This window comes from Ascidia mentula, chromosome 3 (assembly GCF_947561715.1).
Source record: "Ascidia mentula chromosome 3, kaAscMent1.1, whole genome shotgun sequence".
In the NCBI taxonomy this organism is placed as follows: domain Eukaryota; kingdom Metazoa; phylum Chordata; class Ascidiacea; order Phlebobranchia; family Ascidiidae; genus Ascidia; species Ascidia mentula.
Genome location: NC_138568.1, coordinates 4,549,662 through 4,572,602, shown reverse-complemented (window position 1 = coordinate 4,572,602; position 22,941 = coordinate 4,549,662). Strand labels below are relative to the sequence as shown.

Here is a 22,941-nt window from a genome sequence, read left to right as displayed (position 1 = left end):
AATTCAATTCTTTTCTTTGCAGAAAGTAATTGCAAACTACCACAATTTGCCTAGCCTGCCAGAAAACCACAAGACAATCCTCATGCAATCAGACTGGTCGCGTTTACGTGTCTTACACGTTTTCGCGGGTTTTAAACATGACGCACATTCAGCCCTCATGAAAAATTGATTTCGAAACCTTTGAAATAATTGGAATGCCAGCGGTTCGCATTGGTCTATTTTTGGTGAACGCAAATAATAAATCAAAACCAAGCTTATTTATCTATTTCAAAGGATGAATCTGAAGACACATGTTGTTGTTTACTGTAACTGAAATTGTTTGGTCATTTTGAAAAATACGACACAGTAAAATCACCAATTTCTATTTTATTTTCGTCACGCGTAGCTGAGTTTGATGACGTCATATAACACGTGCTGCAGTGAAAAACATTTGCGAGCGTTTTTCGCAGAAAGTGATAAATTTGTTTTATTTGTTCATCTGTGTTCGTGTTCCGAAAGCGATATTTTGATCGAAGTATTGCTTTAGTTATTTGAAAAGTGTATCTAATTGTTTGACGCCTAATCATGTCTGAAGCACGATGGATGCCGTTGGAATCAAATCCAGAAGTAATGAACTCGTTTATTCACAAACTCGGCGTATCAAAAAAATGGCAATTTACTGATGTGTTCGGCCTCGACCCCGAACTACTATGCATGGTGCCACAGCCGTGCCTTGCACTGATTCTTTTGTTTCCTGTGTCAGACAAGTATTTCGAATATTGCCAAAATGAAGGAGCACGCCTTTCCAAAGACAAGCCTGAAGTAAGTCCGAAGGTGTTTTTCATGAAACAGACCATAAGAAACGCGTGCGGTACGATAGGCGTTATACACGCTGTTGGCAACAATAGGAGTACGATTGGAATCGAAGACACATCTGTGTTCAGCAAGTTTCTCAATGACGTACATACTATGACACCTGAGGAGATTGGAAAAAGGCTGGAAAATGACTCTTCCATCAGGGATGTGCATAAGACGTGTGCCGAAGAAGGTCAAAGTGAAACTGTTCAAGCTGAAGAAAATGTGGATCTTCATTTTGTGGCTTTGGTGAATGTGGATGATGGTTTGTACGAATTAGATGGAAACAAACCGTTTCCAATTAAACACGGTTCCACATCGAAGGATACATTCTTGGAGGATGCAGCCCGCGTTTGCAGGGAGTTCATGTCCCGCGACCCATCGGAGATTCGTTTCACCATTGTTGCGCTGACAGAAGCATAAATATCATATATATATTCCTGTCAATGTTCTAGTAAAGTTCAGTTTATTTTGATGTACTTGCTTTTGTGGCAATTGTGCGAGCATATTAGGTTTCCAAGTAGCAGCCATGCGGTCTCCATGTATTGTTGGGTTATATGTAATATATATATGCTTGTGGTTTTGCAGTGACGTTTGATTATTGTGTAACATTGTCTTGATTTTTCTACAGAAATGGTTTTGTTGGCTTGTAGTATTTTTTAAAGCAAAAACTGTAAGAGCAGCAAAAACTGTAGCTAATGGGAAAAATAAAGAAAAAGGTAATCCAGCTTTTTCACCTGCATTGCTTTTAGTTAATAGTCGTATTTTACAGTACGAGGCAGGGGCTGCCACCCAGTACATTTCTCGCAAACAAGCTTGCAAGAAGCTACAGCTTTCATTGGCTGATTTTCGACGGCTATGCATCTTGAAGGGAATCTACCCACATGAACCAGTTAACAAAAAGAGGGTACGTGGGTGTTTTTGTCAAGATATTTTTTGTCTGACTCATTGATGGTCTGTGGGAAATTTGTACTGCGCCACGAAAAACAGCAAATTGTTTAAATAAATTGTATTGGTTACAGTTTATATTTAGTTTGGCGTAATTTGCCATTTTTAGCTCCCACTGATGTTACAGTGTTATAAGTTGTATTAAATTAACTTTGTTATTTTACTTAGCAACTGTCTTTTTTATTATATACTGTATTGGTATATATATTTATTTAAACTGCCAGCCTATGATAATTGTGTTTGCATTGCAAAAAGATATGATCCTCTTAGTCATTTTATATATTGTGTTGCTTGCATCTATCACCTTAAGATTAAGTACATGATCACATCACTATTTTCCAGGTAAACAAAGGCAGTACAGCAAACAAGACCTTTTACTTTCTCAAAGATATTCAGTTTTTGTTGCACGAACCAGTTATCAACAAATTCAGAGAATACAAGGTAACAAACATTATGTGTTTGTAAACGTAATGGATTAATATGTATGTATTCTTCACACTTATTAATAGCATGGAAAAAGTAGGCATTTTATATGAGCACAAATGTTATGTTAATAAATTCTGTCAGGTATATGTGCGAAGACTTAAGCGTGCAGAAGGGAGGGAAGAAAAAGTAATTGCTGAACACATTCGAGAAAACCGACCCACATATAGAATAGATCATATTGTGAGAGAAAGGTAATTCACTTTTGTGAAATTTATCAATTTAACTTTGTACAAGTCTAATGCAAAATATTTATTTTGCTTAGGTATCCCACGTTTATAGATGCTGTTCGTGATTTAGACGATGCACTTTGCATGTGTTTTCTATTTGCTACACTGCCAAAATCTGGACGACTACATGTGCAAACTGTAGATCTCTGCAGAAAATTGACAGGTTTAATGTCCCTTAACCTAAAATCTGTTTTTTTTTTGCTTTAGATAGATGGACAATTTATTTAAACATATTTGTAGGTTACTTGCAACTCAATTTTGTTTTTGCAGTTGAATTCATGCACTATGTGATAGCAACAAGGGCCCTAAAAAAGGTGTTCGTGTCAATCAAAGGCTTCTACTACCAGGCAGAAATCATGTCACAACCTGTAACATGGATTGTGCCCCATAGTTTTCCACACAATGTAAGATGCGGTGTAAAATACCATTAATGAGATTATGTCACAGCCGTTGCTATATGTTAGTAACATGTTTACATTTGTAGCTATTAAACAAATGCAATTTGACTACATGACAACGTAGGAAATGACACCCATAGACAATTTTTAGCAACCACAAAATTGAAAAGTAACCTCTCTGAAAATTCTGTAGCCTTTTTTGCTGTATGCACATACATTATGTGATTACTTATAAATCAATTATCATTGACAGTGTTTTAAAGTTTCAAGGCCTAAAGTCGGACTTATTAAAATTAAATCTTGTTTTTTTTCTATATCAGCACCCAACTGACGTGGACTTCAGAGTGATGTCGACCTTCACTGAGTTTTACACCTCCATGTTGGGATTTGTCCTCTACAAACTTTACCAATCCCGAAACCTCCATTACCCACCCAGGATTCCGCTGCTCTCAAATGTTAAAGTCACTCTGAATGAGGAGGAGAAAGGCAAGAAAAGAAGAAAGGAAGAGATTCAAAATCTTTGCGATGAAAATGAAAAGAGTTCTGAGGTTTAAAGAATGTTGAAAATATGCTGGCAGTTTTATTTTTTTGATTTATTTGCAATAAATTTTGTCAAACTTTCAAGTATTCACAAATTTATGTTTTAGTAAACAATATAATTAAGCCAGCCAGCAATTCACAATGTCATTGCATATTCCACGAAACTACAGACACTGTTAAACAGCCTTTACCTTATTGTAGGTGGTTGCTTCTTTGAACATGCCTCTCGCTCAATTCCAAGACTCGAAGGAAGACACAGAAATTGTTGACGAGGAAGTTGAAAATCTCATCAAGGACGGGCTCAATAATAATGAAGAAGAAGTGCAGAAAAAGAATGACGCAGAGGGCAAACTGAAAAAACTTTTTGAGGGTTGCAAAATGTTTCTGTCGAGAGAAGTACCCAGAGAACCCTTGGTGTTTATTATCAGGTAGGTTGGAACATTTTCAAGCTTTCTATTCAGAACTGTTTATTTAAATTATGTCAGATGGGTATGGTGTCTATGAATGCATGTCATCGCTATTTAATTTTTCTTTCTTTTATGTCAGTAAAAAGTTTACATAAAAAAATATATATTTAAAGCATTTGAGCAGTAATCGCTAGATTTCACAGCAAACAATGATGTTCATGGGACCTCACACCCCTGTTTGGCCAGAACATTATACTCATAAATTGTTTGAATTTACCATGCAGCAAATTTTGATGTAGGAGCTTTGGAGGAGAAGTGTCTTGGGACAAAACAGCTGGCCTTGGTTCCACATATGCCTGTGACGATGAAAAAATTACCCATCAGATTGTTGACAGGCCCATGAATGAAAAACCGTTTATTTCAAGGTAGCATAAAATAAAACATTTCACGCAGCTGTGAAAACAGGTTGCAAACTTAGTCCAGCTAGTAGTAATTGTTACATTGTATTGTCTTTGCCAAATCTACAACTGATACAGGCCTATTGGGAGCTGTACATTACATTCTATATTTATTTGTGTTGTCAATCTGCCAAGCTTCTGCTAAAAATATTGTTTGTGTTAAACCAGTTCATGCTGAATGGTTTATAATTCCTGTTTTAAGTGATAACATTTTCCAACTTTTTTTTAAAGATACTATGTACAGCCACAGTGGGTGTTCGACTCCGTAAACGCAAAGCTACTGTTGCCAGTAAAAGGTTATCTGCCCGGTGATGTTTTGCCTCCACATCTTTCTCCATTTGTCAGTGAGGAAGATGGGGCATACATTCCTCCTGAACGACAAAAAGTTATTGCTCTGCAGCGTGGAGAAGATCCAGGTAGAATATGTCTGACAAACACATAAAACAATGCATATTACGTACATTTTTTCTGATACTTTGGCACTATTGATGGAGAGTGATGATTAATAAAAATCATAAACCAGTATTTTTTGTAATTGTGCTAATATACCGAAAGAGAGGCAAGTATATCAATAGTGTCAAATATGCCACTGACATAATGCTGAAACGACAACTGTAAAAAAGTAGACACTTCACAAGTGATCCAAACTCATGTGATTTTTGTTTACAAATCCAAAGGCATTTTTGAATTTTATGAAACGCAGTCACTAAAGACTTGAGCGTGCCCAAAACTTGTTTTGTTGAAATACCGATTCTTGTTGGTTGTAAACTAATGTGAATGGCTTGTATAGGAATCAATGCAGAAGATGAGGAAGTTTCAGAAGATGAAAGTGATGGAGATAATGATGATGCAGATGAGGAAGAAGATGGTGAGGAGGAGCAGGATGCGGATGAAGAACAGGAAGAGGTGAAAAACAAAATTAAAGTTGATCATCATTTATTACAACATCTTTATTTGCAGCAGGATGAAGATAATGAACAGGTGACGATTACACCCGGAAAAAGGGACGTCGACAGAAAGATGAATCCTGATCAGGTTCGTAAAGTTTAAAAATAAATGAATTTGCAATTCCACGCGCTACATCAAAGACTGGACTAATATTTGTGGTTGTTTTAAATATTCTGCGTGAATATACAGGATCATCAATTATCTTGCAATAAAGGGAGTAAGTATAGGAGGGGAGTTAATAATGAGATAAGTATGTTGCAAAATCACTTACATACTAGTCGTGTTTACCTAATTTCTGCTCTGCCATTTCCAGGTATTTAACCACACATCATATATACTTGTTTACTGCAACCAAAAACATAAGTTACACCTTCGGGTTGGCAGACATTGCACTTTTTAACTTAATAATCTGTTCTTCTGGCACATATAAAAAAACGTAACTTTATTCCAACGTTTCGCCTGTTATCCAACAAGGCTTCCTCAGGGTAATATGTGCCAGAAGAACAGATTATTAAGTTACAACATGCCTGGCAGCAACAGGAACATTATATTGTACTTTTTTGCATGCATTTTAGATTGCCGCGGAAGAAAAACGCCTGGCCGTGATGATGATACCCAAGAAACAGAAGCGCTTGTATGAGAAAATAAAGTACGGCGAACGCAGGAAAAAGCGGCAGGTAATATTTTGTGCAGGTTTGACATCATTTCCGATGAAAATACTAATGTTGTGCTCCTTCCTTGGCAGGCCGAACAACTGACCCAAAAGAGAAAAGCAATCGATGATGAGAAAAAGGCAAGCCGGATAAAAGAGAAACGAAGAAAAAAGTCTACTCGTTAGCTTTCGCGTTTCATCTTGCGGCGTAATAAAAACCTTGTAAAAGACACACTTGTATACGTAGAAAAATATTTTATTGTAAGGCAACGAGATCACAGTAAAAAAACAGGTAAATTGTAAATAACAGCTACATTGCAATCTCTCGAATGTTTTATCGAGGTGTCGTCAAAATCACGCTTTGCAGCAGCCTGTGACAGCTGAAGTCTTGACAAGTTAGTGTTATTAATGATAGCAACAGTTCTACAGCGAAAGCAGCGCAGGTCGCAAATACAAAAGCAATGGAAGATACGGAAAGACGGGTTTGGCACAGTGAGTTGTGTTTACATTGCAAAAACATGAACAGAAATATAAGTATTCGATGACTATTGAATCGGGCTTGTGCATACGAGGTAGACTTTTGTACTGTGCCTCGAATAAATTGGTAATCGTGAAAACCTTGTAAATGATGTTAAAAAACATTCGGTGCAACTTGTTTAAATCGGCATTTTTATACCGTGTGTATTTTTCACAAGAGTAAAATACTATACTGATGCATGGTGTTGGGTAGAAAAAATAAAGCAATTGTGTGCTGGCAAAGGAGTTGCGGTAAATATCAAAAGTTGTTTCTCATGTTGTAGGAAAATCTGGTTGGAACGGCACTGGCTGGCTTTTGCATGGGACCGCGTTTTAGTTCGCTGTCTGTGATGAAAATACATAATTTTAAAAGTCGAGAGCAGTGCTTTTTTAAAAAACTTTACCCGGAGTGAACCATTTACCAGTTTAAGTTCTAGCCCGCTTTAGTGTTAACCAAGCCTCAAACGTGTTGAATATGCAATGTTTCTAATAATGCTTACGTATATTGTGTAATGAAACGCATCAAACTAACTTGATTTATTTTATATACCAGTGCATTATATATTTTACTGTATAGCATTAAGGCATGCACAAATTAACACAAATATACATGTAGTGTTGGATCTTACGTATTTTTTGCCACTGCACAGGCATCTTTGCCACCTCCGATTCTTGGAAACGATATTTCTTGGCCTTGGGAGATCGTCTCGTCTTTGATTTCCGCACAGATCCGTTTCTTTACAACATTATGCGAAAAAAATCATTAATTTAATTCGAGGGATCTAAATATTTAGGTATTTCGACTTTCGCCAGCGGTTACAAATAACAGCTCAATTTAATGAGTACGAACAGCACAAGACTGTTCCTTCCAAGCATTCACGTTCCAACTATGGGACCACATTTTTAATTTTACGTTTTGCGCGTTGTTTTTGGATAAGGTATCGTCTCGAGTCAAGTTAAATCGTCGAAATCCAATTACAGATTCTGCTAAACATGAATTTGACATCTTTCCATCAAAAAGCTAACCGTATAAAGGACCATGAAAGATTATCCTGTTTAAAATGCGATGGAGCTTTGCCCTGTTTCAAATACGTACTTTCTGTTGTCAGGTTTCCAGTCCAATGTCTGCACAGCAGTTACCGGGTCGTGTATATGGACAGAATCCATGAAGTTGTACTCATCGTCATACTTGTAGTTGTGTAACGCCGCCCGACTGGTCTTGGGTCGTGTTGAAGGTGCTGCCACTGTGCGGAACCGGCCGCCTTTGGAAGGACGTTGCTCCGATGTTGGATAGTACATATCGTGCAAGACTAGGGTTTGTCCTGTCAAAAATAAGTTAGTTTTATAGTGGGCACAACTGACTTATCAGGTACCTTTGTTATCTTAGTCACACCAATTGATGTGCAACAACAATGGTGTACTGTAAACACCCAAGGTATTTTTAGTGAAACTAATGACCCACTGAAAATAATGAAGTGCTTTATATTATGCCCAATCCACAAACGTTCTGTTACTGACAATACTAACCAACAAACAACAACAAAAACAGAATTTCACATAATTTAGATTTACAATTAATCCTATTTATGACAATAACGTTTTTTACCATAAATTTTGCACAGCTGCTCAAATTTGTCATCTGAAGTGTCAACGTTAGTAGGGAATAAAAGTCTGCTTTGTCTGACAGAGCGATGTTCTGTCTTCGGCCTCAGTTTCTTTGATTTTCTGTTCAAAAGATGTTCAATTTTAATTTGCACTTCAATAAAATACACTATTTTCCCTGAGGTATTGCAGGCAGCAAACCTTATTGGGGCAGGATGAGCAGCGTCATCATCAATGCACTGGTCCTGGTGAGAATCATTGTTGGCAAAATCCTGTAAAGCACCACTAGAGGGCCAAGCACCTTCCTGAGCACTCTGATTGATGTAACTTGTATGTGGACGCTTTTTCTTAGAAACTTTAACGGAAAACTTGGGCTCTGGAGGAGGGTCTGTATCTTTTACTGTGTCGTTGTCTGCAGGATCTGACAAAGGAATGTCTGATTTGCTGTGAACGGACACTCTTGTCACTTGGTAGTTGAGTGTTTGTGGTCGACTGCTTGATGGTCTACTGGGTGTGATGGTTACGGCTTCCGTCTTTGGAGGTTGCTCAGATGCCGGTTTCACTTTCACAGTTTTCTTTGCTTTCCGAAGTTTTCTTTTGGGATATTTTGCCTTGTAGTATCTGTAAATGCACAATCTAATTAGGTTTTGCTGCAGTAGTTGGACCTTAGGCATACAAAATTTGTGTACAGACACTGTACCATGAAAATTAACCTTATATTACAAATTGATACTCCACGCAGGTTTCATTAAAAAAATAAACCAACGCAAATTTGTACTCGTACCTTCTCCAGGCTCTCTGAATGGTAACAGCAGCTGCATTTGCTCTTTTAAAAGCATATTTTCTATTTCTTTGTAATGTTTCCAAAGCTTTCCTTTCACCAGGTGAAAGACTCATCAAACTTTCGATGTATTCAGAAAAGGAAAGTTCACTAAAAGGACAAATATATGTTTCTGTAAATGATATGACTGACCAAAGGAAAGTTTTTATCAAGTATTTAAAATTATCATATTCCACGATCTAAGCAAACCATTACAAAATAAATGGATGGATAGAGATAATAAATAGCTTTCACCTCTTAGGGTCGACTGCAACATTCATCATTGCCGAGTCATCCGGAAAAAGTTGTTCTGACTCATCAGTTTTGTATGCTAGCCCATCGACTTTATGCATCACAACACTTTCCTCTTTTATCAGTTGAGAAAAAGAATCCTCCACACTCTTATGCATAGAATGTTTGTTATTGTTCTCCTTCCGACTCTTCCTCTTCTTCCTGTGTTCTTTTCTCTTTTTTGTCTTATGTTCAGAGTCATCCGGAACTGGGAGATGCAGAGTTTCTAGTTTAGGGTCCTGCGGGACAACTTGGATCAAATCGGCCTCTTTAGGAACAACAGGATCAGAAGACGTTTTTACAGTTTGATCCACGGCAACCACAGCACTGTTTTTGGCAGGTTTGGTCACAGCAATTTTGCTCTCTTCTGTGCACTGGCTTTGCAGTGGATTTTCAAGACATTTGGGAGTGTTTTCTCTTTCCTCATGGTAATCAGGTTCAATCTCTTTGGTAACACCATGAGGTTCTGGTGTTTTTTGTTTGTGTTCTTCGTGATGTTTTGATGATGGTGAAGGTGCCTTTAGGGTGTTTTCATCTGCACCTGCAGAAGCTTCTTCACGAGTTTGTGTTGTGTTGTTATTACTGCTGCGTATATTTTCAACTTCTGGTGAGGGTGATATCTTGGGCTCCCTGTGTTTCTTCTTGCGTTTCGGCTTTTTTGGTGGCTTGATCACCTCCTCTGTGGTCTCTTTCGCACTTGTGTCAGTTGCTGTGGTGTGTTTTAATGACAAAGCTGTCGGAGGTGGTGTTGCTGTAACTTCTACTGGTTCATCGTCTAGCTGACCCTGAAACAGTATATCAAGTTGAATACCTGATGAGAAAAGGGTCCTCAATAAATTCAAACTGTCCTATAACTAGCACTACTCATACAAAATTTTAAAAAAAAACTTTATCAGCTTGATGTTGTAACTACTTTAGAAGTACCCTGAAATACACATGCAAAACAGTGCTTACCATTTTCTGAGACTCTTCTGGCAACACTTCAACAGGTGATAATGGGGTCACACAGCTATCCGGACACAAATTCTTTGCATTTTCCTCATTGGTGGCTGATGTTTCGGGGACTTGGACATTTACAGATGGATCCTCACTGACATCATGTGGTGACAAATATCCATCTGTGATGAGCATATCATCTGAAGATGGCTCCAGGCTCACACAAGCTGGTTTAACTTCCAATACAGCAGACCGCGTATCAACTTGTTCTTCGTGTTGAATTTTGTCCCCATCATTCAACGAAGCAGCAGAACCTTTACCATCATTCTGGTCAATATCATCAGGTTTAGTGGGTTCTGTCTCTTTTGTTAATTCCTGTTGGGATGCACATTCTTGTTGAGTGCTTTCCTCAGTTTCATCAGTTGGTGTAGGTGTGGGCTGCTTGGGTTTAGCTTCTGTATTAATTTGGTCACTAGTTTCGGTAGCAGGAATTGGGACAGACTCCTGCTTCTGTATTTTCAACTCTGGGACCTTCAGAACAGTTGGGTCTTCATTTTGCTGTCCGTGTGTTAAGGCTGACTCCAACGATGCTTCACTGGCGCCTGAACATTTGGAATCATAGAAAAATGAAATGCATGGATTGCATTGGTATCGTATTTAATTTATTTTTACTGATTTAAAGAATTATTAAAACAACATTAAATAGGTTATTTTTATTTGTGTAATAATGTCATATTTTTAAATGTATTAGAACCATAGTCATGGCTGCTATTGTTAACAAACATAAACATTAATGCTGTGGTGGACATAGTAAATTATGAATTGTTGGGTGTAACTCTTTTTTGTGGGTTGATGTCTTCTGACACGGAGATGTCACAAAAAACTTTTTACGGTTCAATATACAATAAATATAATAACACATGACTATAGTGTACCTGGACTTGCAGGTGGTTTTTCAGTTGGTTCAACTCTGATTGAAACATTCAAAGTTGACTTGATAGTTTGCGCGGGGAATACATTGTCCTCCAGTGGGTCTTGTCGCGAACCATCCCCGGAATAAACACTGTCTGCAAATGCTGAGTCAGCATTGGGTGACTTTGGGACGATTTCTTCATTGACACCATTGAGGTGATCGAGTGATTCAGCATTGTTTGGTCTTCTTTTTCCCCTGGAGCAAGTAAAAATTTTATACTGTGTGAATGTAAGGTTAAAGTGATTTGGAAAAATTTGCACAGCAAATCAACAAAATAGTTTTAAAATAGTTTGAATTCCAATTAAACTGCATTGTGCGGCAATTGTAATTTAACATGAAATTACAAACGTTCTTAATCATGATAGTTTTATTTAAATAGTAGAAAAATGACAGTTCAGTAAAATCAACTTACTTGTTTTGGTTTCTTAACATGGCATGCTTCACAAGAAGATTCTTTCTCGTCAAGAATGCTTTTCGAACCTGATGCACATATGTAAATATGGTTGATGGGTCCAAATTTTTGGAAATGATCATGTCATTTAATTTTAAGTACCTGGAACCCTCTGTAGCAAGCTTGAATCCTGGCTGCTGCTATATCTCTAATTGTTTCTGATGATAGAGCACCTGTAAAAGAATACATGCATGATAAATTACACAAAAAACACAGAATATGGATTGCTGGGAGCTAAGGAGAGGATTTCATTTACCCCTAAAATTTTATGTCACCCCCCCAAAAAAAAATGTTTAATTTAAATCCCCAATAAGGCCAAGTAGTTTTGAGATAAACTATCAAAATCCTAGGAACATAAATAACAGATTTACTCTTAAATCCATAGAGTTTTCAGCAGACTGTTTATTCTCACAACTACATTCGTATTTGAAATATGTAAGTTGTGAAGAAACAAACCTTGTTCAATGAGATATTGAGCAACTTCTTCCCTGTCATTGAGTAGGGCATGATCGAGGGGGGTCAGCCTCTCCTCCGTAAACTCCATGAGATTGGGAAAGGCTGAACATTGAAACAAGAGCTTCGTAGCATCTAGTTGCCCAGATTGAGCTGCCCAGTGTAACGCTGATAATCCCTAAACAAGTTATACAGATAGTTGTATATCATTATTGACGCTTGGTGAAAACCAATTCATTTGAAACTGTCTTGTTTTATTGTTAAATCATCAGCAAAAAACTACAAGCACATTTTGCTTGAATTTTGCGAGTAATTACATTTTTTATTTATTTATTTTATTTGCATCAATTTTACAAACAATTACAGTTAAGTTACCAATCGCACTGAATGTGAATTACCACATAAACAAGAGGTACCTCTTTGTCTTGTAGATCTACATTCGCTCCATTTTCCAGAAGCAAGTTCATACAGTTTATAAAACCACCAAATGCTGCACAATGCAATGGTGATCTTTGGTAAGAATCTCTCAGGTCAGGGTCGAGACCTGCAAAATATGATACACACATATTTAATTAGTTTTTGTGTGAAGCAATTAAGCTAAGGTCCAAATGACAATTGTTTATTTAATTTTCCAGAAAAAAAAAACTAGTAAAAAGGAACTCATAAAAACATGTATGGGAGTCTCCTGACAGTATTATGGTAACAAGGACTTGGTATCTGATTGATATAAACAGCATTGTTTTTAGTGATACTGACGATGCCGAATTATAGGTGAAATATGTATATATAAAACAACTGAAAGACAAGTACACTAGGCTTGCTCTTCAACAACTTCCTAGTAAAAAGGAATATTTAGAATTTGAAATGCTTTTCAATGATACATTTTGCATAACCAACTTTCCATCCAATAGGCAAACATAAATTTTAACAAACTTTTTAGACGAGTAAAATTCTACCTTTTGTAATGAGAAGATCGCAAACTTCCGCATGGCCACCAAGTGCAGCCCAGTGCAATGGTGATCGTTCTTCATGGTCGGTTAAATCGATGCTAGCATTGTAATCCAAAACATGTTTCACAACATTGAGATGACCCTGGACATATAAGTGTTGAGAACATGAAGAAATAATATTGTGTTGTATTGGAAACAAGAAAGCTTGTGTTTTACTTTGCAATAAACATGTCATTATTAATGTGTCAATTTAGTTCTGTATGAAATCGCATAAAATTATTTAAACTAACCACCTATGGAAAATGTACCAGGACAGGTTAAACCAGAACGCCATGTTATTCACATTATAGCTATTGATCAACAGTATAGCCATGTTTTTCAATGGACACTTGATATCAATGGGTGGAGTTTGACAAGAGCCCAACCATGCTGGGTAACAATGAAGTGGTATTTATGTTGTTATGAGGTGCGACGTTATAATCAGAAATTGACCACTGAATAGCGTCTGAGTGGAAGTAATTGAAGTGGCATTTTATGGAGAAACAAGTTCTTAAATGTATTTCCACTTCTATGCTGAACGGTTGACTAAAATGGCAGCATTCAGTATTGTTAAAAGTGCTTATCTAATTTCTTTAAATTAAATAAGGCAAAACCAAAACAAATGACATTTGCTTACCCCAGTGATGGAACTACAAAGACTACATATAAATTCAGATAATAATCATTCAACACATTGTTTACCTATCCGCATATATAATGGTTTTAAATTCTTAAAAAAACACATATTCTAAAGCTACTATTTAACAAAGCACACATTGTACACCTCTAGAATTGTCACCATTGTGCCTTTTTTCACAAACATGTAGCCACAAAAACTGACAGGGGGCATTTAAATTTGAGCAATTACATGCAATCACCTTTTCACAAGCACCAAATAATGGAGTGTGGTTCATGTTGTTCAGAAAATCATGTCTTGCTTTATTTCTTAACAGAATTTCAGATGAGTGAGCGTGTCCATTCCACGCAGCCATATGCAAAGCTACAATGAATGAATAAGGATGTTGCATTTATTCACCGATGATTAATAAAGTTTGAATATATATGATTTTATCATTGAGCAGAGTTGTTACTTTGTTTCTCATAAACTTTTTTCGACACAAAATAAAAATTTTATACTTTTTATCTGATACGCACCAACACAACTAAGCAAGCACTTTTTAAGTTGACTCTTTGGGAACTTATTTTTTATCTGTGCCAATATTTCCCTTTTAAAAAAACAAATAACTTAACATTTACAATAGATTGGGTTTATGACAAACATTGAATAATTCCAAAAATATATTCAGGCAAAGTAACCTAAAACAAGATGTTTTTCGTCTCAAATCTTTATTCAAGGTTTGTTTACGGAATATTGATTGGTTACACGTACCAGTATTGCCCTTGTTGTCTGTGCGGTTTATGTCAACAGCTTGTTTCAACTTGCTGTTATCGTGCACAGTTTTGCTGGTGACCTTCAAGAACTCTGCAACATATTTTGGTATTTCTTGATTTTAAGTTTTACATATAATGTTGGGTATAGTCGTACAGATATAAGTTTATCATTGTGCTTTAAGCAGATTTTAAAAGTATTTCAGGAATCTATAATCACTATCATATAACCAATGATGAAGCCACTCTGGCCACATAAAGATTAGTAGGATACACACTTAAAGACACAACCTCATGAGCAAGGGCCCTTGAAACTTTGTTTATGACATTCATGACTATAGACACACACCAAGAGTACTTTCTTCGAACTTCTTTTCAACTGATGCCGCTGGATCGTTCAAGGCCAAAAGGGTTTGGATGACGTCGGTGGCTCCCTTGCCCGCGGCCCACATCAGGGCAGAGCGGCCCTCAATGTCTGCTTGCTCGAGTATGTTGACATCGTGCTTTATCATCTCGAGTACCACATCCTGACAAAGACAACAGCATTACAGGCAAGGTGTTGGTTTAATGAACACGGGAATTGAGGCAACTTTGGTGACACCTCGGTACACATTTAAAACAAATTGTGTGGTTGCTTGATTATCAGGGCAACTGAGCAAGTCAATGCTTTCAATAGCAACCACTATGTTTTGTGTTACTATCAACCAAAAAAGAGACTTTTTTGTAAGGCAATAAAAGATATTCCAAGAAGGTCAAAAACACTATTCACTATCATGTATTTTTGGAAAGCATTTAAAGATCCTGAAAGAAGTACATACCGAATGGTTGTTCAAGGCTGCGTAGAGCAGAGGTGTCGCTCCATTGCTGTCAGTGATCGAATTTTTGGCTCCAACAGATAACAGCAATTTCACAATTTGAGTGTTGCCTGTACATATGTAGATAAAATTGTAGGCAGGCAAAAGCAACTTGTATGGTCCAAGTCAACACAGATTAGATGCAATGTTCACCTGCACATTGATACATCACAACAAATATGTTTTACATATAAATGTTACCAAGTTGTGCAGCCCAATGTAACGGTGTTCTGAATGAGTTGTCCAGTCGATCAACCTCACAAGTTTCTTGCTGAAATTGTAGCAAATATTCCACGGCTGCCACATTTTCATGTGCAACGGCAAAGTGAAGAGCTGTGCGCCCGTCATAATCTTGCCAGTTCAGAACACCAGACGCATGTTCCTTAAACATAATGGCAGACATTTCGTCACATAGCTCCACATAAATTAAATATTACAAACCAAGGGAGGATATTGTATGAATAAAAAATTAGCGTGTGTAACCACCATTGGCTTGAATTGTAACCAAAAAAAAAACACTAAATATGTTCCAACATACTGATGTTAAAGGTTATATAAGCTACCCAATTTAGCCAAATTACCAGAATTGGTTTCATAGTTGGAACCGCAGAATGGTCGTGAGTGTTTGCCGCCCAATGTAGTGGGGTTTTACCTTCGGCATCAGGCATGGCAATGTTACTGTTGTGTTTAATTAGTTGCTTCACATAGTCAGCATTGCTGAATGCAGCACTCCAATGCAATGCAGTTCTCTGCGTACAGAAACAATTTGTCACTGAATTTTAAACACCTCTTGTGTGAATATTATATACACATTGTTGCATTACTATCTGTGTGTATTGCACAAACATACTGTAAAGTTATCAAAACAAAAAAATAAAGGAGTGAAATAAAAATAATTGGCAAAGCATAATGATAGATACATTCAAAAGACTGGAACAGGAAAAAATCAAAATAAGGTGAATATTTATTGGATACAAACAAATAAACAAAGATAAATTTATGTTGACTCACATTTTGTTGATCTGGTACATCCACCATTCCAGGGGAGAGGCGTTTAAGCAGAAAATCTAAACAACGTGCATGTCTATTTCTCGTAGTTAAATGGAGAGGGGTCTGCCCATCGTTGTCCTTCATCTCAATGTTGCCTCCTCGATCATGGAGTAACTCCAAGAACTTGTAACTTGCCTAAAAGTGGGGACATCCAGAAATATTTTATAATCCACAAATGCCACATTTCAGCTGAGAGCTGAATTACCACAACAAACTAATGCTCTCAAAAATCTAAAATGCCACACAAAGCATACTGAAGTCATTAAAGCCACATAATTTTAATCAGGTACAACAATTGCACTGGACAAATCAAACTATTAACTGTTGTTATTAAAAGCATTTAAACATCACCAGTATAGTAAACCTTACTTTATGTGCAGCAAGGTGTAAGGCACTCCTGCCAGCTTTATCCACTTGGTCCAGTTTGCACTTCATTTTCAGGAGAAGTTTTGCACACTCCAAGCGATCGGCAAGTACACAATACATTAGAGGTGTCCGGCCGAAGTTGTCTGGTGCCTCCAACAAATCCAAATTAACTGTAAAAACACACGAATAATTAAGCTGGTTTGGTGACATAAGCAGATAATTTTTATAATAAGGGTGTTAAATAACTTTTCCAGTACATACTTATTCAGCAGTAAAGAACACATACAGAACATATTTCAGACAGATTTTGTCTTTTTGTGCTACCTGTGAGAATCTTTTTGACTTCTGACTTTTCTCCACGTATAATGGCAGCATACAGCTCCATTAACTTGTTAACTTTGCTTCCATCCAGTGGCTCCTGGGTGACCTGGTGAAAAAGCATTTTGCAGTTGAAAAAAAAACAGAAAGTGTGTTTAGACAGTTAAATGAGATTTCTATGAAACGCTAGTGTAGTCTCTATGGCTGACAGAGACTCAGTAACGGATCAATGCAGAAAATGATAAAAATCCCAAGTTGTAATAGAATCTTTCTATTTGAATAAGCGATACTGATGATGCCTGCACAGACAGGAGAAATATATATGTCGTAAAAACTTGAAACAGACAGACGACTTGGGATTTTTTATCATTTGTTGGCAGTTAAACTAGTAAACACTGTGGCACAATGATGTCATACCTGCTGAGTTGTCTGTGGGTTAGTTGCTTCACCATAGTGATTGTTATTAAGGTTGAACTGTCTGTTAGCTGAAGGAGATGGTTCATTCCCAAGAGCATCTGTGTGTATTCTTACAGCTGTTGAAGCAGCCATTTCTACAGGATCTAATTCACAAGAAATAGTCATTCAGTGTCACATATGTCATTCAGTGTATATTTTTATTGAAAAGCTTCAGTGATACCTGCTTGTGCATATCCTTGCTGAGCATAGGCATGTGGGGGTTTTACCAGGTGTTCTGTGGATGCAATTGGTGCCTCCTGAATAGGATAAACAAATGTTTTATTTTCGTGTGAGGAAAATATATTCCACATTTATGGAATTTTATCAGTGCACAAAAATTAACCAATGAAACTCCGAAATTTTTTGAAACGTCATTTTTTTCAACTGACCCCTAAAGCGTTTTTTTATTCAGCTTGGTAATATGTATAAACACATGATTCGTACCACAAACAACTTTGTCTCGCTATCGTGATATCCATTGCTGGTCGATATTGCCCCGGACCTTCGAAGACCTGACGAACTGCGTCCTGACGAATTAGCGACCGTTTCTACGTTGCCTGCTGTGTCGTCTAATACCGTTACATTCGTCTTGCGCAGCCTTCTAAAAAAATTCATCGGCGTTTCGATTCCAGGGAGTTGGAGAGTGCCGTATGAGTTTCGTGTAGAAAACGCTTTTTCTCACATTCTTCTCCAGTTTTTACTCGCGTAGCGAATGTGACTCACAATAAAAACAAACTTCTTTACCTTTTGACCCCGGCAAAATTATCCTGGTGTATAGAACCGGAGGCTACAGTTAAAGGTTGAAAATACTACTGACAGTAATTTATTGCACCCATAATATAAAATCTGTCGTACTCCTACAAAAAAATGGAAATTTCGATGTTACATTTCGCAATCTATTAGTTCCTCAAAAAGGCATGTTATGACACAAAATGCTAGGAATAAATACTGAATAACTTTTCCAAGACTGCAGACCTGACATGAAAATTATCTTTTCTTAGTTACAATCATATGCTGAAGTCTGATCTAGTTTGGACTGTCCTAATAACTGCACTGAACATTTTAAACTAAATGCAATGATGATGTATATTTCAAGCAGTACTAATATTACAAAACAATATGTAGCACAAAGAGCAATGGAAGTACAGCAGTCCTTGATTGTGCAAAGCAGTTTGTTTGTAAAAGACCTTGCTCCAACAAATATAGTAAAACTCTCCAAGTTGTCAAGTGCTTTTCATAAGGTGGTGCAACACAATTGCTGTCAAAAACATAACAAGTTTTTTTCCCAATTATGTTAATTTAACCACAATTAAGAAGTGTTAAAACAAATTATTTTATCAATTACAATCCATTCACTGATTTTTGCAAACCAGTAAATGTTCTTTACCATAATAACTACGATTTAACATGCCTATATTCCAGAGTAGCCTTTACCAGAAAAAAAGGAAACACAAACTGACCTGCAGCGGTTGAAACATTGAGACACGGAACAATGGGATGTGATGCTTTATCATGAACCGATGATATAGTGATACATTTTGTGAAAAAATTTCGCACATCAGCAGGTATACCATCACCCTCACTTCCTACAAAAAAAATGTTTAAATGTTTAAAGAGACACATTTCTTGTCATTTATGCATTGCCAACCCAAAGAATATATGTAACATAATCATGTACTATGAATGGTTTACATATACCTAGCAAAACTACAGATGGTTTTTCAAGTGCAACTGTTTGAATGTCAACCACTTTGATTTTAACACCATCGGAATTTGTGTTACTGTGTTGCTGGAGATCAAAAGTTTGCAATTCATCTTCAATGTTATTGTCTGACACGTCAGTACCAAGTATATCCCATCCATTATCTTGTAATTGCTGAAAGAAAAGTTGGTTAGCGAAATGCAAATTGCTTTTTCATAAACGTGGTACACCACCTTCAAGTATAAAAAGGGATCTTGAACTGTGTAACATTTAATAACTTCCGAAGCACCGCTGCTTGCTTTGCTTGTTGTTGATGACAGTGGAGCACTATTACAAGAACATACAATATTTTCATTTTTACAACCAACACAAGGAATAAATACTGAATAACTTCTCCAAGACTTCTCCAACTATTGAAAAAGAAACAATTTTGCAAAAAAACGGAAAAATAAACAATAAGTAACTAAAAGGTCACAAGTTCTGCATATTAGTAAATTTAGTCATATAAGAAATAAATTTACCATTGCTTTGTTAGAAACACTTTGTCAATGCCAAAGAAATGGCATGATCTTAGAATTGCACCAACATTTCCCGGATCTCCAACATTCATTAAAAATACCCACAGAGGTAGCTTTGTGTTATTCAATGAATCAGCAATTAATGTGTGGATTTTTGAAGAGTCGAGCACTGGTAATGCAAGTTGTCCAACCTCTAAACATATGCCCTGCAATCAGTAAAGCATATATGTGCACACAGATAGAATACAGTTCACAACACTTTTTTTTAGGCACAAGTGGACTGCTGTAAATTGTTGCTACTTACTTGGTGGCTTCTCACTCCGGCCAAATTTTCCAACTTAAGGTTGTCGATATAATGTATTGATATACCACGTTCCGATGCTAAACTAATAGCCTTTTCCACTCTTTTGTCTGTTGGAGGGCCTGACTTCCATTTCTTGTTCAAATGCAACCTGAATTAATCATGTGTAAATAATATCATCCCAGGAAGTCCTAATAATTTTAACATTCAATAAATTGGCCAAATGGATTATTTTAATGCATTTATTAACAATAAATTATCGAACTACCTTGACAAACTTACGCAAATATGGGACGTTCCGATGATGTCAACACAATTTCACACACTGATCTTCCATGCAAATATTCAGAGTCAGGACTTTGTAGAACTTTTAGCAACATTTTGTTGGATGAACTCTCTGTACATAACAGTAAATTTACTTACTATTACTGTCAACAAATTTAGTCATCAGTCCTAAAATTTAACTGAAAAGATATCATAAGCACCAATATAAATCATACAAGACTAAAAAAAGCTAGGAATTAACCCAGTTGCACATTTAAAACAAAACAGGAAATTACCTTTGTGTTTTTTCGGTAGCCTGTCAAACTTTAGTTTCCGATGGGCTGGAAACTTAATCTGAAAACAACATAGTCCATTTGCATACAATGCTTGGTATATCACAGGGTTGTGAAATATACTCACATTATTTTCTTTGTACAGAATTGAAGTGATTGTAAGGCATCGTTGTAAAAACAGTGAGCATGCAATAGAATATCTACAAAAACAAAGTCAAGCAAAGCTGCAAAAGGAAATGCTTAGAGCTGAATTTACACAAAATTTGATACTGATGCCAAACAACATTAGCCTTAATAGTAATTTACATACTGCTCTGACCCACCTAGGCAGTTGCCTTAAGGTTTTCATTCGTAACAGAAGACTTTGCTTCGTCGTAAAGAAAATCATCAGGATCGTATATGACTTTGACAAGCAACGAACAACTTGGGCAAGTGGCTACTTCCTCGCCACTCTGTAGTTCCTCCAACGAAATTTCAAATCTAAAAATAAAAAATTCGAAAACTAAACTTGTCAACACAAAAGTTACGGTGAATTTGTATGTCTGAATTTTTAGCATTTAAGGCAGAAACAGTTCATACTTATCGCCACACGGACAAGGGTAGTAATAGGTTTGAGTTTCTTCGTCAAATTCAAAGTCTTCTATCTCGACTTCGTCGTGATACACATCATCAGTCATTTTTATTTAAAGTTGGGCTGATTAACCGCAAAAACGCGCGTAACTGCACAATATTTGCCGAGTAACAACTTTTACATTGCGTCATCTTCACACGTGCATACGGAGTATATTTCTATGTTTTACTGCCTTTATGGATCTTGATAACTTTTTATTTAAATTCAGTTTAAGCGCTTAACACCTAAACACTTTTCTTTAAACATTTTTTAAATTATTTAGCTATATTCTTCTTAACTGTTACAATTTCGTTCTGTTTGTGCTGAAATGCTTGAAAGTTTTCTTCAGTGTAGGCCTGCGATACATCAAGGGCTGTGCCTTTGACATATTTGACCGATTTCACCAAATCGAGCTCCGCCCTGGAAAGGAGGCCCCGCGTATTCGAAAAACGAGTCATGCAATTTACCAAGGAAACCGAAAAATGGTTACAATATCCCTAAATTTTCAACTTTTCCGGTTAAGTATCCTACATGTATCTACTGAAATCAATCCAAACGCTAAAAATGCGATGTAAAAGCAGGACAAAAATGATGTAAAACAGGATGCGGCACCCTGAGACTGGTTTTCCTGGGTAGGATGACGGGATAAAGACCTTAGTTTGTTTGTTATTTTAGGTTTTTTATCAGATTTAGACACTTTTTCAGATCAATTATTTTTTTTCATCGGTCTGCGTACCCAACTTAACCTATTCGTCTCTGGACTAATTTTGCCAGATTGTATATCCTTTATAAATAACAAAAGCAAAATAAAACATCAAATCATAGGCGCCAGTGGGACGCCGCAAAGGCAGTCTAATCAAACGAAGCTACATGCAATAAAATGTTGATGTGACGAATCAAACATATCGTCGGTATGCTGAATGTTTAAAGAGGCATCGTATGCGCAGCAACGGCAAACACGCATTTCAACAAATTTACCTTGACAAGTTGTTTAAAGTGGGACGCGTAGAGACCTTGTTTGTCGCGTAGGCGGCACTAAAATGTCAGTCGTTATGCTTCTGTGTGAAACCAGATGTGAACAACTGATCTGTTCCTCAAATGCGTCCTATTGGGTATGACTTACCTTGATCATGACGGCAACATGTTTACCTTTTGAGGGTAGGTAACTATGACCCGAAGTTGTTAGTATTGACTCATTGCCATGATACGGAGCAAATGAAACTACGGCATTTTGCATAGGCATCATATTTTACATTAAATCCATGCACTAAAAAAACGTATTAACATTTTCTTAGGATTATAGAGGGAATATTTTGTTGCTGGATTGATTGGTATATAACCACTGAATCCATTCAAAACCTTAACAATTTTACATGACGTTATATTCGTACAGGTATACATAAAAATTAATGAGCCGCTTGTATTAGAAGCCTGACATCAAAATTTACCGGTTACGGCAAAGCGAGCCCCATACTTAATGTGTACAAAGGAATAGTTCTCCATTTTCCCACCCGTGCCCCTCAACGAGCCTTAATTAAAGCGTCGCGGCCGGAGCGTTGTGTAGTGTGCAGAGGTGAAATGTGATATCAAACACACCTACCAGCTCTATTTAAACATCGTTAGGGTCGCTTATAACAGCGCGATCGCTGAATTTGTAAGACACATGTGTATCCGTCGCCTTAGGAAAGCACAGATATTTTTAGAGGAACGACAAGAAGTCTTTAGTGAGAGGTTTTGAAATTGTTTTTTGATTGGCAAGTAGTGTTTTTTATTTGAACTCCTGATTAGTTTTTGTATGCTATAGGTGTATAAATTAAAAATTTTGTTTCTATACCACACCTTAGGAAAAAAGTACACCTACCACGTTCGGTACGAAAAAGGACGACATAAA

At 36.9% G+C, this 22,941-nt stretch overlaps 4 protein-coding genes across 7 annotated transcripts; 2 read left to right on the top strand and 2 right to left on the bottom strand.

The window, feature by feature from the left end:
* The first annotated feature begins 429 nt into the window (after nucleotides 1–429).
* On the top strand, nucleotides 430–1,271 carry LOC145896101 (ubiquitin carboxyl-terminal hydrolase isozyme L3-like). 2 transcript variants are annotated; one of them, XM_082984943.1, is made up of 2 exons: nucleotides 697–801; nucleotides 924–1,271. In XM_082984943.1, the coding sequence occupies exons 1-2, from the start codon at nucleotides 767–769 to the stop codon at nucleotides 1,255–1,257; spliced, it is 369 nt and encodes a 122-aa protein (XP_082841069.1). In that variant the 5' UTR covers nucleotides 697–766; the 3' UTR covers nucleotides 1,258–1,271. The 2 variants fall into 2 exon arrangements, with proteins under 2 accessions (XP_082841068.1, XP_082841069.1); XM_082984942.1 differs by having other exon boundaries at nucleotides 430–1,271.
* Nucleotides 1,272–1,429: 158 nt separating this feature from the next.
* LOC145896100 (pescadillo homolog) lies at nucleotides 1,430–6,128 on the top strand. Of its 3 annotated transcripts, none has more exons than XM_082984941.1 (14): nucleotides 1,430–1,553; nucleotides 1,607–1,741; nucleotides 2,125–2,223; nucleotides 2,350–2,459; nucleotides 2,531–2,658; nucleotides 2,766–2,899; nucleotides 3,214–3,441; nucleotides 3,635–3,861; nucleotides 4,140–4,265; nucleotides 4,530–4,714; nucleotides 5,089–5,204; nucleotides 5,262–5,333; nucleotides 5,822–5,923; nucleotides 5,992–6,128. In XM_082984941.1, the coding sequence occupies exons 1-14, from the start codon at nucleotides 1,533–1,535 to the stop codon at nucleotides 6,082–6,084; spliced, it is 1,776 nt and encodes a 591-aa protein (XP_082841067.1). In that variant the 5' UTR covers nucleotides 1,430–1,532; the 3' UTR covers nucleotides 6,085–6,128. The 3 variants fall into 3 exon arrangements, with proteins under 3 accessions (XP_082841067.1, XP_082841066.1, XP_082841065.1); XM_082984940.1 differs by having other exon boundaries at nucleotides 5,259–5,333; XM_082984939.1 differs by having other exon boundaries at nucleotides 5,089–5,333.
* A 37-nt stretch (nucleotides 6,129–6,165) lies between these two features.
* Nucleotides 6,166–18,059, bottom strand: LOC145896099 (uncharacterized). The gene is made up of 26 exons (XM_082984938.1): nucleotides 17,807–18,059; nucleotides 17,544–17,619; nucleotides 17,324–17,466; nucleotides 16,913–17,015; nucleotides 16,592–16,758; nucleotides 16,184–16,357; nucleotides 15,754–15,921; nucleotides 15,374–15,554; nucleotides 15,137–15,243; nucleotides 14,668–14,845; nucleotides 14,320–14,412; nucleotides 13,808–13,929; nucleotides 12,897–13,032; nucleotides 12,357–12,484; nucleotides 11,944–12,118; nucleotides 11,590–11,660; nucleotides 11,449–11,516; nucleotides 10,999–11,231; nucleotides 10,082–10,665; nucleotides 9,092–9,912; nucleotides 8,801–8,947; nucleotides 8,218–8,637; nucleotides 8,021–8,139; nucleotides 7,511–7,736; nucleotides 7,044–7,150; nucleotides 6,166–6,759 (listed from the first exon to the last, which is right to left on the bottom strand). Exons 1-26 carry the CDS (start codon nucleotides 17,975–17,977, stop codon nucleotides 6,674–6,676), a joined length of 5,004 nt encoding a protein of 1,667 aa, XP_082841064.1. The 5' UTR covers nucleotides 17,978–18,059; the 3' UTR covers nucleotides 6,166–6,673.
* Nucleotides 18,060–18,442: 383 nt separating this feature from the next.
* On the bottom strand, nucleotides 18,443–21,117 carry LOC145895417 (rRNA methyltransferase 1, mitochondrial-like). Its single transcript, XM_082984224.1, has 11 exons — nucleotides 21,020–21,117; nucleotides 20,764–20,775; nucleotides 20,568–20,640; nucleotides 20,444–20,501; nucleotides 20,166–20,280; nucleotides 19,887–20,034; nucleotides 19,586–19,788; nucleotides 19,298–19,391; nucleotides 19,061–19,238; nucleotides 18,823–18,948; nucleotides 18,443–18,620 (listed from the first exon to the last, which is right to left on the bottom strand). The coding sequence occupies exons 1-11, from the start codon at nucleotides 21,115–21,117 to the stop codon at nucleotides 18,586–18,588; spliced, it is 1,140 nt and encodes a 379-aa protein (XP_082840350.1). The 3' UTR covers nucleotides 18,443–18,585.
* Nucleotides 21,118–22,941: the final 1,824 nt, after the last annotated feature.

Coding starts and splice junctions, on each gene's coding strand:
- LOC145896101 (XM_082984942.1), top strand. CDS start 565: ATGTCTGAAGCACGATGGATGCCGTTGGAATCAAATCCAGAAGTAATG.
- LOC145896100 (XM_082984939.1), top strand. CDS start 1,533: ATGGGAAAAATAAAGAAAAAG. Junction 1,554..1,606: donor TGGGAAAAATAAAGAAAAAG/GTAATCCAGCTT, acceptor CGTATTTTACAG/TACGAGGCAGGGGCTGCCAC. Junction 1,742..2,124: donor AACCAGTTAACAAAAAGAGG/GTACGTGGGTGT, acceptor ACTATTTTCCAG/GTAAACAAAGGCAGTACAGC.
- LOC145896099 (XM_082984938.1), bottom strand. CDS start 17,977: ATGAATTTTTTTAGAAGGCTGCGCAAGACGAATGTAACGGTATTAGAC. Junction 15,555..15,753: donor CAACTATGAAACCAATTCTG/GTAATTTGGCTA, acceptor ATTATGTTTAAG/GAACATGCGTCTGGTGTTCT. Junction 7,737..8,020: donor GCAGCTGTGCAAAATTTATG/GTAAAAAACGTT, acceptor TATTTTTGACAG/GACAAACCCTAGTCTTGCAC.
- LOC145895417 (XM_082984224.1), bottom strand. CDS start 21,117: ATGACTGATGATGTGTATCACGACGAAGTCGAGATAGAAGACTTTGAA. Junction 19,239..19,297: donor ATCCCTTTTTATACTTGAAG/GTGGTGTACCAC, acceptor CTTTTCTTTCAG/CAATTACAAGATAATGGATG. Junction 18,621..18,822: donor CAATGTTTCAACCGCTGCAG/GTCAGTTTGTGT, acceptor TGTTTTTGACAG/CAATTGTGTTGCACCACCTT.